Genomic DNA, 18221 nt, shown 5'->3' with positions numbered 1-18221 from the left:
TCTACAGATTAAATTGGAAGAGAATTGGAGATTTGATAGACTCAAACAAAATACAATTCACCATTGCTAAGCAGCAATCAAGAAAACTGAATGCTGAACTATAGGGTCTAAAGGTCAGAGTAGTTGTACAGTGGCCAGATCATACTCTGAATACTGTCTTGTTCCTGTCTTTTGAGGCTGTTCAGGAAAAAGTCACATACTGAATTGCATAAAATTAAAATAATGGAAGTAAAGAACAGGTTCAAACGATCAAAAATTAAATTTAGGATGGAAACCCAAGACAGAGACCTTCTTAATACAAAAAAGATCAACAGATAGAATAGATTTCTGCATAGAGTGGAACTAAAACCATGGAATGCCATAATGAGCAAGAAAATGACACGGGTGGAGGGGGACCACAGTATCTTCTTGGTTCAGGCAGACTAGAAACACCAACTCTAGGCGCAAGTTTCCAGAGAAATGACAGTGTCAGCGCGAACCTGATCGTGATCTTCAGTCACCTCCTTACTCCCTCCCCAAGTCCATGGTGCCTGATCCATATTTTTATAAAGAAGTAGTAAGTCATGGCTGCAAGACATCACACTGGTGGCAGGAAGATTCAGTGAGGCTGGAACATCTGACATTAGGCTTTCTAATTACATTCAAATGCATTCATGTCAGTGGGGAGAGCACAGGAAGATCGCCTTTAGAGTTCTTGCTAGCACAAATTCCATTTTTAGCCTCTCACGAGATTTAGCAGCCATTACAGAATTTGCACCCACAGCAAACTTTCCTGGAAAATTGCGGCCTCTTGATTCTCTCCCCACTGATGCTGCGCAACCTGCTGAGTTTTCCCAGAATTTTCTGTTTTTCTTCCACTTAATCAATCTGATCAATATCCATTTAGACATTAGGAGTCAGAGAAAGATCATTCAATATGATTAGGTGCATTCTTAATAGATCAGGTAGCTTGAAAATTTCATTGTGGGTTACCTTATATATCATTTTACTATCATTCTACATTAACCATTCAGTGTGGCATGGTTTGATATTTACTTGCAGAATTTCTACATAAGAAAGATCATTAGTTTCACAAACCTTTAACAAATGTGTAGCAGTTTTAGTTTTGTCTTTTCTCATCGCCTCCCCCATGAACCAATAGGTTAGTCCAAGGTAGTAGTAATATTCTCCACAGTCTGCTTTTATTTTCACAGCTTTATGGAAACTGTAGGAACATATGTCAAAATGCTATTTGGCTTTATATTTCTCAAAGAGAAAGTAATTAGATCCATTTAAAAAGGTGAGGACTTCAATGTTACTTCCAACATAGAATATTTGAAAATTCTGGCTAATCTTGACATGCAGCAGATTTCAATTATCTTTCAGTCACTAGAAAAGACAACATGAAACAAAGAATTTGAGGTGATACCATGACAGCGATTCAGCTCGATGTTGTGCCAAAATAATGAAAGAATTGCTGCACAGGAACAAATTTTATATTCATTATCTGAAACTCAAGGTGGACTTTCATCTCTTATAAATGTTATGATCCTCAACCCCACCCAAAAGCTTTTGGTAAGATCTGGTCAGGGATCAATAACATTTTGTTTAAAGTGGATGAAGTTTGAGATTCAAGATGTCTACTGAGTGAATAAAGTCTCAAGATTCCATTTGAACAAACAAAAATAAACTTTACTATATCAAGTCAGAAAGATAAAACAATTTACATTACCTATCTTATACTTTAACATTCAGGGTTAATATAAAATACGTGCGAATTCATAGCATTTACAGTGCAGGAAGCCATTCGGCCCATCGAGTCTGCACCGACGGAATGAGCACCAAACTTGAGCCCACACATCCACCCTATCCATGTAACCCCACCTAACCTTTTTGGAACTAAGGGCAATTTGGCATGGCCAATCCATCTAACCTTTACATCCTTTGGACTGTGGGAGGAAACCGGAGCACCTGGAAGAAACCCACACAGACACGGGGAGAACGTGCAGACTCCACACAGACAGTGACCCAAGTCGGGAATTGAACCCAGGTTCCTGGCGCTGTGAAGCAACAGTGCTAACTACTGTGCTACCGAGTCACAATTAGAAGGCAACTAGTTCAAACACCGAACCACACAATAAATAGCAAATGCAACCAAGGAAGGTCCCACAGATTTATCAGCAAACTACCCAGACACTGAGTCAACCAATCTCATTGAAACGGTCACCCTCATGACGGACTCAAAACTTTTCACTTTTGAAGATCAAGAGCTCTGAATTCCCTCAAAACCAACTCAGAATTCTTTAATGATTGCACTCCTCCAAGGGTATCATTCTGAGAGGAACTAAACATGAAAGCAAGGATGTTATGCTTCCATTATACAGGGCATTGGTGAGACCAATCTTGAACGGTGTGTGCAGTTTTGGTCTCCTTACTTAAGGAAGGGTGTAATGCATTGGAAGCGGTTCAGAGGTTGTTTACTCGATTGAAACTGGAATAAATGGGTTGTCTTTTGAGGGAAGTTTAGGCAGACTGGGTTGTTTCCACTGGTTAGATTATTGTTCAGCAACATAATCAAAGATATCATGGGTAGATGGGAATATCATATTCAAAACACAAACAGATCAGTCATGATTTTATTGAATGGTGGAGCAGGCTTGATATTTAAAGGAAAAGATAGGGTGGATAAAGATAAACTATTCCCACTGGTTAGAGATTCTAAAACTAAGGGGCGTTATCTAAAGATTAGGGCCAGACCGTTCAGGAGAGATGTTAGGAAGAACTTCTTCACTCAAAGGGTAGTACAGGTTTGGACCTGTCTCCCACAAACAGTTAAAACTAGCTTAGTTGTTAATTTTAAATCGGAGACAGATTTTTGTTAAGCAAAGATATTAAGGGATATGGGCCAAAGGCAGGTATAAGGAGTTAGGTCAATGATCAGCCACAATCTCATTGAACGATGGGACAGGCTCGATGCGATGAATGGGGCAGAATGGCCTACTTTTGCTCCTATTTCTTATGTTCATTCACGTTGCCCAAGACTTTGCTCCCCTGGATTTCCAAGTCTGATATACAGCCTCTATTTACTTGCACAATTTAGCTCTTTCAATAGCTGGCTAACTTCACTGGGCTGGCACTGCCCCTATATTTCACCAAGCTCCAATTTCCTCAGGTACACAAAGCTTTAAATGGTTCCAAGAACTTCTTCTGAGCCCTAACCCTTTCCAGCACAGAGCCAGTGAACTTCTGCTACCGTCTCAACTCCCCAGGACATTTCCCGAGCCATATCTGCAGAAGATATCAAATGGTTCCTGGGATTTCTCCTGAGCCCAACCATACAAAGCCAGTTAACAACAATATTTCACTGCCTTGAGATTGTTCAACAGCAGCACCCTTTTCCCTGCTGCATACCTCCCCCAGCAAACACATAGGTAAATTGAAACGCTAGAACCTTTTTAATTCCCCCCATCTCCATGACGACATAGCCTGTGTTTTGAATGCTTTTCAAGTAATTCTTGCTTTTCCACCAAAAAACAAAACAAATCTCTGGGCTGCATTCATTTTCAAACAGTGTAGATACCTCATTGTCAATTCTCCAGCTAAGTTAGCCCACCTGCTGCTTTATGATCTTACCTTCCTAGCTGTCAACTCCCTTAAGTCAACTCGGCCCAATCTTTTCAGTGTACTAGTCTTAAAGCTGCTTTATTTGTATTTATCCCATTTTCTACAGTTACATAGAAATTAGGAGCAGAAGGAGGCCTTTTGGCCCTTTGAGTCTGCTCTCCATTTATCACGATCATAGCTGATCATCCAACTGAATAGCCTAATCCTGCTTTCTCCCCATAGCCTTTGATCCATCTGCCCCAAGTGCTATATCTAGCCGCTTCTTGAATATATGCAATATTCCTACTTCCTGTGGTAATTAATTCCACAGGCTCACCACTCTTTGGGTGAAGAAATGTCTCCTCATCTCTGTCCGAAATTGTTTACCCTGAATCCTCAGACTGTCACCCCTGGTTCTGGACACACCCACCAACTTCCCTGCATCAACCCTGTCTAGTCCGGTTAGAATTTTTTAAGTGTCTATGATATCCCCCCTCATTCTTCTGAACTCTAGTGAGAACAATCACAACCTAGTCAATCGCTCCTCATATGACAATCCCACCATCCCTGGAATCAGTCTGGTAAACCTTTGCTGCACTCCCTCGAGAGCAAGAACATCCTTCCTCAGGAAAGGAGACCAAAACTGCATACAATATTCTAGGTGTGATCTCACCAAGGCCCTGTATAATTACAGCAATGTATCCCTGCTTAACACAGAACAAAGAAAAGTACAGCACAGGAACAGGCCCTTCGGCCCTCCAAGTCTGCGCCCACCATGCTGCCCGTCTAAACTGAAATCTTCTAAAAGAAGCTTCTCCTAAAAGAAGCTTCTGTACTCAAAACCTCTCACAATGACGGCCAACATATCATTAGCTTTCTTTACCTTCTGCTGCACCTGCATGCTTACCTTCAGCGACTGGTGCACCGGGACATCTAGGGCCCGCTGCACACTCCAAGCCTCTCCCAATTTACACTCATTTAGGTAGTTACCTGCCTTCCTGTTTTTGCTTCCAAAGTGAATAACCTCACACTTCTCCCAAATTATACTGCATCTGCTATTGATTTGCCCACTCGCCCAACCTGTGCAGATCATGCTGTAGGATCTCTGCATCCTCGTCACAGACGATTCTCCCACCCAACGTGGTATCATCTGCAAACTTTGAGATGTTACATTTTGTTCCCTCATCCAAATCATAAATATATATTGTGAATAGCTGGGGTCTCAGCATCGATCCCTGTGGCATCCCACTAGTTACAGCATCCCACTAGTTACAGCCTGCCAATTTGAAAAGGACCCATTAATTCTTACTCTTTGTTTTCTCTCTGCCAACCAGTTTTCTATCCACCTCAATACATTTTGCCCAATCCCATGCACTTTACTTTTGTCAAGCGCCTTCTGCAAGTCCAAATATACCACATCGACTGGTTCCCCCTTGTCAACTATACTGGTTACATCTTCAAAGAATTCCAACAGTTTTGCCAAGCATGATTTCCCATTCATAAATCCATGCTGACTGACTGATCCTGCCACTGCTTTCTAAATGTTCCGCTATAAAGCCCTTGATAATGGATTCAAGATTTTTCCCCACTACCAATGTTAGGCTTACTGGTCTATAATTCCCTGTTTTCTCTCCACCTTCCTTTTTGAATATTGGGGTGACATTAGATACTCTCCAATCTGCAGGTACTGTTCCAAGAGTCGATAGAATCCCAGAAGATGACCACCAATGCATCCACTATTTTCAGACCCACCTCCTGAAGCATTCTGGGATGCTGATTTTCAGGCCCTGGGGATCTATTCGCCTTCAATCCCATCGATTTTCCCAGCACTCTTTCTCTACTAATATTGATCTCCCTCAGTTCTTCCCTCTCACTAAACCTTTCATTCTCCACCATTTCTAGTATCTGATTAGTATCCTTAACTTTAAATTTCACAGAACTAATAATTACTTCCATAATATTACAACGAACCATAAACTAGGTACTCATAACAGTATTTTCAATAGTCTTTAGAAAGAGTATGCAAATGACTACTCTGTATGAAAAATGGCTCACAGTCATAACATCAATAGCCATCAAAGCTTCCTTTCTCAATTATCGTTGCCATTTTTATATTAAACATACCTGCAGATGGCAGTGTGATTACAGGGTCTTTGACATCTAAAGTTTATCTGATATTTATTCGAGTTTGAGCCTGTTATTGGCTTTCATTCTCTATATACACAGTGCTTGGCACTGCTTTTTTAAAAAAAAAATCTTTTTTTATTGGTATTTCTCATATGTATAAACAATTGTATATGTACACATCACATTTTTCTGGTCCGCGCTAATTTCCTTTATTATACAGAAAGGTTTAGTTTGTTGTTCGTTTAATTGACGCTATGTGCATTTTGTTGCCCTCTGCATCGATCTATGGCTCCTCCCCTTCGCCGTTGTCACACACCCCCCCCCCCCCCCCCCCCCCCCCCCGCACTGGCATCGGCTGCGCTTTTCTTTTCTTTTCCGTACAGAATGGGGAAAAAAGGGGGGGCTCGGAGACGTACAGTCTCCGGTAGAAGGTCTCAAATGCCCGGCTGATCTCCTTTGGTTCTGTTACCAGTCTGCCTCTGCTATCCTTTACTTTGAAGCGACCTGTTCATCCATAGATTCCGTGTTTACTCATGGTCTGCATCTCTGCCCATCTGAAGGATCTTGTTTGCATCTGCCCCCTCATCCATGCAAGCCACTTTCCATTGCCCCCATCATCAATTGTAAGAATTGAGAACCCATAACCATACGGGTGCTCTTTTGCAAACTCGGCATCCCAACTCCTGTTGTTTTAACATTTTGATTAAAGGCACCTATTGAATCCCCTCCAGAGATTTTTGTATGATTTAGTTAATAATAATAATCACTGATCACTTATTGTGACGAGTAGGCTTCAATGAAGTTACTGTGAAAAGCCCCTAGTCGCCACATTCCGGTGCCTGTTTGGGGATGCTGGTACAGGAATTGAACCCGCGCTGCTCGCAATGTTCTGCATTACAAGCCAGCGATTTAGCCCATTGTGTTAAACCAGCCCCTTACTACGATGGGTGGTACAGATGGGTGGTACCTCCAGACTGCACCTTGACAACGAGTACTGTATATGTTTCCTGTTTGAGGGTAATTGAATCCCTTAAAATTTCAGTTAATACAGTTCAGTATGTCATTAGCAATACAAACTTCAGAAATATCTAGTGTCTTCAATTCTTCTGGTTTGCAAACCTCAGTAGGTTTTTCATAATGTGGATCCAGTCAATCCTCAAGTTGATACAATAAATCACAGCCCACAGCTTCACTTTCTTTTTAAATCAAACTTAGAACATCAAATTCAATTAAGAAAAAAGTGCCTTTGCATTTGTTGTGAGCACAAGGTGAACTCAGGGTTAAATGATCTCTCTTACCATTGTTCTGCCTGCACATAATTTTTTTGTGTGTAATTAATAAGGCCTTGGAGTTTCCAAGTCTCAGCCAGGTCGGGATAAGAAGCCATAAGATCCGTTGCAATCTATCAGAATGTAGGAAAAAATACTTTATCTTCAGGTAAAGATTAAAAATTCCCATAAATATCTGCATAATAAGTGGATTGTTGCTGATGGGAAGAAACATCAGCAAAAATACTTAGATCTAAACATTTTGCATGTCAATATATTAAAATTTTGATTTCAGTACAAAAATTAATTTTTTCCTGTTTTATTAAAGTATTTAAAACAACACGTTATTTACATTTTCAAAGTGAAAATAATGTTGACAACTATTGGAACATGAACTTCATGTACATTTGTATATTATTAATTAAATAATTTAAAGCACATATCAACCTGAGATGCTGGTTTCATCAGACCTTTGCTCAAATAAGCTTGGCCTTTCATGGCAAGCAGTGTTGGTTCATTGGAGTCAGGAAGCTGAAAAAGTAGCAACATTTACAATATTACACAAAAGATCAGTTGATTGCTTTCTAAATTACCCATAACATACCAATTCCTACTCTGGGCAAGGTAAATCATGCTCAGCTAGTAGAAACAGAATTCAAAGTTCTCTCTGAATTTATACAAAATAGCAGAATCTACTTAAAGTGATTAGAAGATCTCTCAAAACTATGTGAACCGTAAAAAAAATTAGATATAAACTAATGAGTTGTAGATCATTGGTGGAGCATTATTCCAACATTAAATTCTGTTGTTTAATTTTAATTAGAAAGCTGATAGCCAAGGCGAAGCAGCATTGTGACCGGACACAGCCAGGAAACCTTTCCACGTGTGCATGGCTAAGCAAAAGTTATAGAAGATCACTTATGTTATGCACAATAAAGATGTATCATATTTGTAACGTCACTATCAATGTGCACATATCATCAGATTAGAAGTCTTTTATTATGAGAATTAGCCACAGACAAGTCGTCTGGAGACCAACAGGACACAAGAGAGACCATTCCTCCAGCAATAAGACAGACCCTGCATAACAACCAGTCAACTCAAGCAGTGAGCAGGGGCTAATTTGCCTTCACCTGCAAGGATTTGTCTCTATAGATACCTGGCTACAACTTTTGAAAACCAGATATGTCTAACTTGCATTTATCTCCAAATAACCACAGCAGATATGCCAAGCAAGCTGCAACATTGCATCTTAAAAAGGACTGATTTGAGCATGTGATTATTTTGCTTCTTTGCTCAAGTTGCCTTGGCAGCTGGTTCGTGATGAAGAGCAAGGACAACACTGCAGTTCAATTCCTGTACTGGTTAAGGGTATTCATGAAGGCCTGTCTTCTCATCACTGCCCCTCGCCTGAGGAGAGGTGATCCTCAGGTTAAATCACCAATCACCACCAGTCAGCTCTTCCACGCAAAGGGGAAAACAGCCTATGGTCATCTGGGACCATGGTGACTTTATTAGGTTAACAGCTTAAGGCCATTAATCTTTTTCTGTGTCTGTGTGTTTAAGTGAGCGTATGCTTTCATTGTCGGATGCTGCGTCAATAAACATTAATCTTTATTCGGATTTAAACTAACCAAAAACCTATTCCGTGTCTATTATTAAAAGTCACAGCATTAAAATAGTTTTAAAACACTCTAAACATACATCTTATTGCTGTAAGCGAGGAGAAAGGGGAAAAGCTATTCCAACTTCCATCTCTACCACAGTATATTATCAAAAGGTTAAGACAAAGTTTCTGAGAAGTGTGAAATTTCAATAGTGCCAGTTCTGCAGCAAGGGGTCCACTAGTGGTTAAATAATTTTCTCTCATATACCAGAAATGGTCTACAAACTTCTGGATGCAATTTATAGCAAAGTTAATAGAAAAATCATCAGAGATTCACATTAGAAACACAATGCAGGTCTTTACCTCGACAAGTGCCATACCTGTTCCAAAATCCCAAAGACTTTCTGTGCATTATTTGGGTCACCAGATCTGACCATTGCTTCTGCTTGTAAATGAAGCAACTTGTGTTTTTGCTGAGTGTTACCATCACGGACACTGCTTTCCAACAGCTCCAGACCTATGGGCATTAATCACAAACTGTAAATTCAAGGGAACTTCAACTCCTATAATTTGACTTCACTGAATACACACATTTGTAAATTTACAGCTGGAACTTAATGAAGCAATTGTCAAATGCAACACACAGAGCTTTTTGTTTCAGAATTATCCCTCTACTACAAATCATCTTCCCCTCCATCCATGGAATTGGATGGATATTCCACATCTTTCGAACAATCTAAAGACACATTGTGCACCAACAGCATCCCACGATTTGATGACAGGGTGGCAGTGGTTAGCACTGCTGCCTCAGAGCGCCAGAACACCAGTTCTATTCCGACCTTGTGTGACTGTGTGTGGAGTTTGCACGTTCTTCCAGTGTCTGCATGGGTTTCCACTGGTGCTCTGGTTTCATCCCACAGTCCAAAGATGTAAAGGTTAGGTGGATTGGTCATGCTAAATTGCCCCTTAGTGTCCAAAATGTTATGTGGGGTTTTGGGGATAAGGCAGGGGCATTGTCCTAGGTGGGATGCTCTTTCGGAGGGTCGGTGAAAACCTGATGGGCCGAATGGCCTCCTTCTGCACTTTAGGGATTCTATGATGAAAACACATCAAGTGGGGCAGCGTGCCTATTTGCACTCTTAGTAAAGGTTTTTTTCACCATCACCCATCCACCTATGGCATTAATCACAAACTGTTGCAGGTTACAGAGTGACATAGATAAGCTGCAGAGCTGGGCTGAGAGGTGGCAAATGGAGTTTAATGTGGAGAAGTGTGAGGTGATTCACTTTGGAAAGAATAACAGGAATGCGGAATATTTGGCTAATGGTAAAATTCTTGGTAGTGTGGATGAGCAGAGGGATCTCGGTGTCCATGTACATAGATCCCTGAAAGTTGCCACCCAGGTTGATAGGGTTGTGAAGAAGGCCTATGGTGTGTTGGCCTTTATTGGTAGAGGGATTGAGTTCCGGAGCCATGAGGTCATGTTGCAGTTATACAAAACTCTAGTACGGCCGCATTTGGAGTATTGCGTACAGTTCTGGTCGCCTCATTATAGGAAGGACGTGGAAGCCTTGGAACGGGTGCAGAGGAGATTTACCAGGATGTTGCCTGGTATGGAGGGAAAATCTTATGAGGAAAGGCTGATGGACTTGAGGTTGTTTTCGTTAGAGAGAAGAAGGTTAAGAGGTGACTTAATAGAGGCATACAAAATGATCAGAGGGTTAGATAGGGTGGACAGCGAGAGCCTTCTCCCGCGGATGGAGGTGGCTAGCACGAGGGGACATAGCCTTAAATTGAGGGGTAATAGATATAGGACAGAGGTCAGAGGTGGGTTTTTTACGCAAAGAGTGGTGAGGCCGTGGAATGCCCTACCTGCAACAGTAGTGAACTCGCCAACATTGAGGGCATTTAAAAGTTTATTGGATAAGCATATGGATGATAAGGGCATAGTGTAGGTTAGATGGCCTTTAGTTTTTTTCCATGTCGGTGCAACATCGAGGGCCGAAGGGCCTGTACTGCGCTGTATCGTTCTATGTTCTATCCTAGTCAATGCAAACATAATCCTTGAATGGCTTTGTTGAGGCACACATCCAAAAGGTTGAACTACAAAAACGTACATATCCCTGATACAACTGCAATTTGGGTGTTATTTCTTTTCAAGTGTCGCTTGGATTTCTGGTTAATTGAGATCTGAACATATCCCACACTAATAAGCTGATGCCTATTCCACTCATCATCAGTTCACAATTTCACTCCATCCTTATCCATCCAACTGTCTTTCATGGGTAGAATTTCAACATTATTTTACATTTGAAAATTACAATAAAGTTTATTCCATTGGCCATACAGGCTAGTATCATTGTTAATTGTGTCTTCTCATGTCTTTTGGTTTTCACTAGAGCTGTTTGAGCCTTTCTATTCCATAGCTTGGTTGCTGTGCATATTGAAATCTGTAGACAGTTCATTCATGTTGCCGGTGTGGCATAATAGAACATAGAACATAGAACAGTACAGCACAGAACAGGCCCTTCGGCCCTCAATGTTGTGCTACCCTGCTACCCAATGGATGCTCATATTTCAGTTGCTACCTGATGATGAATCACTGGAGCTGGTAATTATGCCGTTGAGGTCTTTTGGTCGTCACTCGCGTGATTTTGGTCTTCTGCAGATAACAGGAGACATTTTTGACCCTTAAAATGACAACACCAGGACGGCATGATGGTGCAGTGGTGAGCACGGCTGCCTCATGGCACCGAGGACCTGGGTTCGATCCCAGATCTGGGTCACTGTCCTTGTGGAATCTGCACATCCTCCCCATATCTGCATGGATCTCACCCTCCCAACCCAAAGATGTGCAGTGTAGGTGGATTAGAACATAGAACAGTACAGCACAGAACAGGCCCTACAGCCCTCGATGTTGTGCCGAGCAATGATCACCCTACTCAAACCCACATATCCACCCTATACCCGTAACCCAACAACCGCCCCCCCACTAACCTTACTTTTTTAGGACACTACGGGCAATTTAGCATGGCCAATCCACCTAACCCGCACATCTTTGGACTGTGGGAGGAAACCGGAGCACCCGGAGGAAACCCACGCACACACGGGGAGGACGTGCAGACTCCGCACAGACTGGCCACAATAAATTGCCCCTTAATTGGAAAAAAAGAATTGGGTACTTTAAATTTTAAAAAGGAAAGAAAAATGACAACACCAAGTAGCTGTTGCTGCAACATCTTTGCTGGACTGAAGGTTTGATTGATCCCACATAATTGCGAATATAAGTATTGCATTTCTGATGAAGATGGAACCATTCTGATAATGAGGGCCCATTCGGAGGCCCTGTTCTTATTGTGCATTTGACCTTGGGCATCTACTTCAGGGTGGATGCCTTCTTCTGTTCTCATCCAGTTTTTCATTCATGCCGAATTCCCTTGTGCAGCAGTTATATATTGAGTTAGCAAATGTTATGACTTTCAGCTTAAAACCAGCTTCAGTTTCTTGTTTTGTTGGAAGACTCATTTATTTTTGTCATTTGTCATGTATTTGTTCTGTATGGGCACGTCTTAACCTCCAGCACATTTTTGCAACACAGCCCATATTGCCTGCTGATCCTTGTGTTCAGTTATTAAGGTATAAGTATGCTTTCGTGAGATGAAAAATTGAGAGGCTGGCCGTATGGCATGGCAAAAGAATTGTGGAGGAGTGGGAGGTAGAGCCTTACATGCCAAAAACATGATTTTTGAGGCTGGATAAATGGGGTCACCTTATATGCCCCGATCTATAGTAGTTACAAGGGTACAAGTGCCTCTTAAAGGAGAAGAAAAAGCCTCTTGAAGAAAGGGAGAGAAAAAAAGACAGAGGTACAGACAATGAGACAACATCTGAAAAGGAAAATGAGTAGTGCAAACAAATAGGCAATTACAGGGAATGAAAAGGGTTCTTTTTATCCAAGAACATTGTTATGAGAGATCGATTAGTATATGAGTTTTTAAAATGCAAACAAAAAACCATTTCCTACCCTGTCTGCAGGAGCTAATTGTTTCTTCGTACTTGTGCATCAGGAGTTGTATCTTTGCCAGATAAAACCATGCTGTAATTGCTGAGCGTGCCTGCTTTAATCCTATAGTGCAAGAAACATTCCTCTAGATATCTTAAAAGGCAGAACAAGTAGGCAAAACAACTTATATTTCATTAGCAATAAAACACCCAAGATACCATTAACAACATCAGTGAACATAAGGAGATATCGAGTCAAATGACGAAGTTTGGTCAAAGAGATAGGCTCTAAGGAGTGTTGTAAAGCAGGAAAGCAAAGTAGAAACATGCAGACGTTTAAGGAGGGCTTCCAGAGCTTAGTATCCAGGCAACCGATATACCTTTGGCGGTTGCCAAAGGTGGAGCAATTAAAACCAGAGATGTTTGAGAGGGCAGAATTAGAGAGGTACAGATAATTCCAAGGGGTTGAAGGCTAGAGGAGATAGAAAGCGTTAAGGCCATGGAGGATTTGAAAACAAGGATGAGGATTTTAAACTCAAGGCATTGCTTGACTGGGAGTTAATGTAGGCTATCAAGCACTGGGAGTGTTAGGTGAAAAGGACTTGTTGCAAAGTTAAGACATGGGCAGCCGAGTTTTAGATAACCTCAAGTTTAGAGAAGGTAGAATGCGAGAGATCAGTCAGGAGTGCATTTGAATAATCAAGTCTGGAAGCAATGAAGACCTGAATAAGGGAGTTTCAACAATCACGTTTATCGGTCAAGTAGATAGTACATATAGGTACAAGAATAAAGTCATAGGAGCAATCATAGGTAACAAAATACTGAAGTGCAGTTATTCAGCCTCACCTTTTTTGAAATCAAATTGCCAATAGGTACAACTAGAGAATGCAAACTGATACAATCATTAATAACTCAGCTGATGCATGCAAAGAGAAAATAAAACCGATTATCAACAAGCACAGAAATTGACTTGCCACTCGACTTTGGAGTGGGTACAAAGGAATGGTTAATGCAAGGTTTTGGAGCTGTCTGCCTAATGGAGGATATCCCCCTGTTAAGTTATAGGATTCTTACGAGGTGAAAGATATGTTGCCTTTTGAACTACCATTCAATTCTAATTTGTAAAACAAGAGAATAAAAATTGCAATACGTTTTGAAATTGACATTTGTATTCATGATCATTAAAACATCTGATCACACAACATCCCAAACAGTGTACATCTGAAACTAAAATGAATTTCAATTTGTTACAACTAAATTTGATGACATTCTATTTTATTTGAAGTGAACTTGTGGGTAAATTAGAAGTGAACTAAGTCAATACTGGATAATGAAATATATTTTCACATATATACTTCACAAGCCATCCAGGAGGATCTCAGACACTAGTGCCTGTTCTCAAATATTGATGCTACAAGCTAAATCTTCCGATTGCACGACTACAGATGGCAATTGAACCATGCTATCAGATGGAGGCTTGTAACATGGTTGTCACAGGTGATTCAGAAACACCTTAGATAAACCAAGTAAGTTGTTCACAGCATAACTTGAGCCACCCAGTCCCAGATACCCACATCAGCAAATAGCAGATTACACACAACATAGCCAAATGCCATGAAGTTATCCGCACTCTGTTCAGAGAGCTTGTTTTTAACTCCCAAGAATTTTCATTTTCATTTCACGCATGGATCATCCTTTCTAAATAAAGCTGCCAAATAACACCAGTTATGAGGACAGATTGGAATGGTTAGGACTATTCTCTCTTTGGAGAGAAGAAGGCCAAGAGGAGATTTGATAGCGATATTCAAAATTTGCAAAAGGAAATGTTTCCTCTTGGGTAATAGGAATGAGTAATGAGCCCAGAGAACCATGGATAGCCAGAGACGTTCAGGATACAATGAGAAGGAAAAGAGAGACTTTTCGCAAGTACAAGGGGAGCAAATCAACAGAGGCATTAGTACAGTACAGAAGGATAGAGATGGGATGGTCAAATGGGCAGAAAGTGGCTGATGGAATATAACCCAGAAAAGTGTTTGGCAGGAGTAATGTGATAAGGAAGTATTCAATGAATGGCATGACACTGGGAGCTTCCAAGGAACAAAGGGACCTTGGCGTGTTTGTCCATAGATCTCTGAAGGCAGAAAGGCAGGTTATTAAGGTGGTGAAAGATATATGGGACACTTGCCTTTATCAACTGAGGCATAGATTACAAAAACAGGGACGTCATGTTGGAGTTGAATAGAACTTTGGTGAGGCCACAGCTGGAGTAGTGTGCACAATTCTGGTCGCCAGAAGGTTGAGATTGCATGGGGTGCACAGGTGATTCACCAGGATGTTGCCTGGGATGGAACATTTAACTTATGAAGAGAGATTGGACAGACATGGGTTGCTTACGCTGGAGCATAGAGGACTGAGGGGTACCTGATCGAGATGTATGAAATGAAAATCGCTTATTGTCGCAAGTAGGCTTCAAATGAAGTTACTGTGAAAAGCCCCTAGTCGCCACATTCCAGCGCCTGTTCAGGGAGGCTAGTACGGGAATTGAACCCCCGCTGCTGGTCTGCCTTGGTCTGCTTTAAAAGCCAGCTAGGCTTCAAATGAAGTTACTGTAAAAAGCCCCGAGTCGCCACATTCCGGCACCTGTTCGGGGAGGCTGGTATGGGAATTGAACACGCGCTGCTGGTCTGCCTTGGTCTGCTTTAAAAGCCTGCTATTTAGCCACAAGATTATGAGAGGAATGGACAGGGTGGATAGGGACCAGCTGTTCCGCTCAGTTGAAGGGGATAAGGTGGAGGCGTGGGCTTATATAAGGTGATCTTTCCAAGAGCCGGTGCAGACTCAATGGGTCAAATGGCCTCCTTCGACATTGTAAATTCTATGATTCTATGAAGGATAAGTTACGAGGGGACACAAGTTCAAGGTGAGGAGCAGGTGGTTTAGGGGGGTGAGGACGGTCTGAAAGGCACTGCCTGGGAGGATGGTAGAGGCAGGTTGCCTTATATCCTTTAAAAAACACCTGGATGAGCACTTGGAGCGTCATAACATTCAAGGCTATGGGCCAAGTGCTGGCAAATGGGATTAGACAGGCAGGTCAGGTGTTTTTCATGCGTCGGTGCAGACTCAATGGCCAAGCTTTTTACACAAGTGGTTTGGGTCTGGAATACATTGCCTGGAAGCAGGTTGAATGGAGGCATTAGATGATGAATTTGGGCTGGTTTAGCTCAGTGGGCTAGGCAGCTGGTTTGTAATGGAGAACAAGGCCAACAGCGCGGGTTCAATTCCCGTACCAGCTGAGAATTCTGAATTCTCCCTCTGTGTACCCGAACAGGCGCCGGAATGTGGAGACTAGGGGCTTTTCACAGAAACTTCATACTTGTGAAAATAAAAGATTATTATTATTATAAGGCAGGGGCTGGGCCCCAAGTCATAATGCTCATTTGGGCCAAATGGCTTTCTTCTGTGCCATAACAATTCTGTGATTCAATTTAGGGCGTGTGCGTGCAACGTGTCAGGACAGTTTTGTGCTCAGAGCTAGTAACCATTAGAAACTGGTCCAACATATTTAAGGGATGATGCTTACAGCTGGTCGATCACATCAATTCTGACAGTGAACTGATGTAAACCTAGGACCCCGAGCAAAAATGACAAAACGTGGGGCGGGATTTACTGACCACCCCGCCGCATCAGCGGGATCTACTGACCCCTCCGATGTCAACAGGATTTCCCGGTGGCAGCACCCCTCATCGCCAGGATTCATACATTTGCTGGCGTGGGACCGGAATTTCCCACTGGCATAAACAGCCAGTACCGCCCAGTCAGCCGAGAATCAACGTAATCCGCAGGCTCGTTGTAATCACAAAAATCAAAACTAAAATATTAACTTTTGCTAGATTAGGCATTTATTTTAAAAATAAAGAGCACAGATACATTTTCAGAAATCCTTGAACCGGAGACATTATATATAGTATATTACAGTTATCAGATATATTTCTTACCACACAAGCTCAATTCCCCCTAAAATTGACCCTAAAAAAATACCTTCAGTTAGGTTCTTTGTTGCTTCGTCATATTTCTTTTCTTGCATAGCTTTGATCCCAACTCCAATAAGACCAAGCCCATTTGTTGGTTCCATTTTATTAAGTCTTGAATAACACTGCAAAGCTTCTTCGCTAAAGCACTCTGTTAAAAATGAAGGAACAATGCAACAGAATCCTTCAGTAGTGTAGATTACACATCACTACAAACTGGATAAAACGATTAGCTACCTGGTTGTGCCATGTTTAATCTTCAAACAAAGGTATCCTCATCATGCTGTAGAAACTTGCCACCAATACTATCAATGGCAAATTCCTAAAATGTGTGAAGGTCATCAAGATTGAAGACTAAATATTTTTGCATTTAGCATGTTTTGAAAAATTATAACTTAGAAAAGCACCCTTGCCAGATTGCTAGAAGATCAACCAGACATCAATAATCACACTTTAAATGTTTAAAGTCATTCAGTTGAAACTTGCTGATGTTTTAAAGGACAACCTAATCTGGAATACCTTTCTGTTACCTGCTTACACCCTGCATTTAAAACAAATCCTGTAAAAAAAGAGTTTTGTCAGTAAATTGCATTCATATTCTTTCCAAAGCATTTTACCATTTGGAAATTGAAGATATTGGACCCAATCTACCAGAGCGGCGCAACCAGTAGATGCCGGGAGATCCCTCTTCGGGGATCTACTGAGTTTACCACGCCTCTCAAGGACTAATGCAATCTTGCGAGACGTCGCAATCTGATCTCCTGCCCATTGTGGGCAGGATCAATATTTTGCAAATCTGCATATTAGAGTGAGACAGTCAGTATTACTCTAATATGCATTCCTGTGGTCTACCCCAGGTGTTGGGATATAGCCCCTTTGCCTTGGGCGAGCACCGTTCAGTGTTGGTCTCCACAAACAATGACCAGACGGAACGGCGCTCATGGGGGTTTCCCAGAGGATCGGAGGCCACCAGGTGCCTCCCCTTTTCCTGTCACTAATACACAAAGGGACAGGCACACACAGAGACTCTCTGGCGCTCTGTTTTATTTCAGTAACCTTTATATATTCTCTATTAAAGTATCAATTATGAATTCCCTCACTTCTCACACTATTGAGCTTTTATTTTAATTTGCAAGAAGTAATGGGCAATTTTATGAGATGATAAGATCTCAACCAGAGGTGTTAACTATACAAAAATTGTATTATCTTGAAACCAGAAAAATAACTACCTGTCTGGATAAAATGCATGCTGAGTACTTCTAGTGTAGATGTTGAATTTGGATACTGGGATAGCAAAGCCTCACAAGCTAGTTTTAGCTTGTCTTCTTCATGTGATAGCTGAAACAAAGACAAAGTTAAATAACTTTTTTTTAAAGTTTTGATTTTATGCAACCGCAAAAGTAAAATAAAGCATTTTCTAAATATTGTACAGCAGTTGAAGCTGATGGCATTTCAGCTTAAAAATTTGAAAATGAATTACTATCACTGATGAAAAGAGACAGAAAGTGCAATTCTCCGGCCACGTTGCGCTCAAAGGAGGGTGCAACGCAGCCGGAGAATCCCAGGATTGGCCTGCAATTGGGGTTTGAAAGATGGGGAGTGCAGGGC

At 41.5% G+C, this 18221-nt stretch overlaps 1 protein-coding gene across 3 annotated transcripts in view; it reads right to left on the bottom strand.

Annotated features, from left to right (window-relative positions):
- The window catches only part of ttc37 (tetratricopeptide repeat domain 37), a 130649-nt gene that overhangs the window by 64206 nt on the left and 48222 nt on the right, over positions 1-18221 (bottom strand). For all 3 annotated transcript variants that reach the window (XM_038805244.1, XM_038805245.1, XM_038805246.1), the window contains 7 exons: positions 17843-17951; positions 16624-16764; positions 12608-12709; positions 8964-9100; positions 7425-7508; positions 7008-7111; positions 1078-1204 (listed from right to left, as the gene is read on the bottom strand). In XM_038805244.1, the coding sequence (XP_038661172.1) occupies positions 1078-1204; positions 7008-7111; positions 7425-7508; positions 8964-9100; positions 12608-12709; positions 16624-16764; positions 17843-17951 (804 nt within the window). The remainder of the gene's footprint in view (positions 1-1077; positions 1205-7007; positions 7112-7424; positions 7509-8963; positions 9101-12607; positions 12710-16623; positions 16765-17842; positions 17952-18221) is intronic.

The sequence above is a fragment of the Scyliorhinus canicula genome, chromosome 8, assembly GCF_902713615.1.
Source record: "Scyliorhinus canicula chromosome 8, sScyCan1.1, whole genome shotgun sequence".
NCBI lineage: Eukaryota > Metazoa > Chordata > Chondrichthyes > Carcharhiniformes > Scyliorhinidae > Scyliorhinus > Scyliorhinus canicula.
Note: the sequence above shows the minus strand (reverse complement) of the source record. Positions and strands in the feature narration are given on the sequence as shown.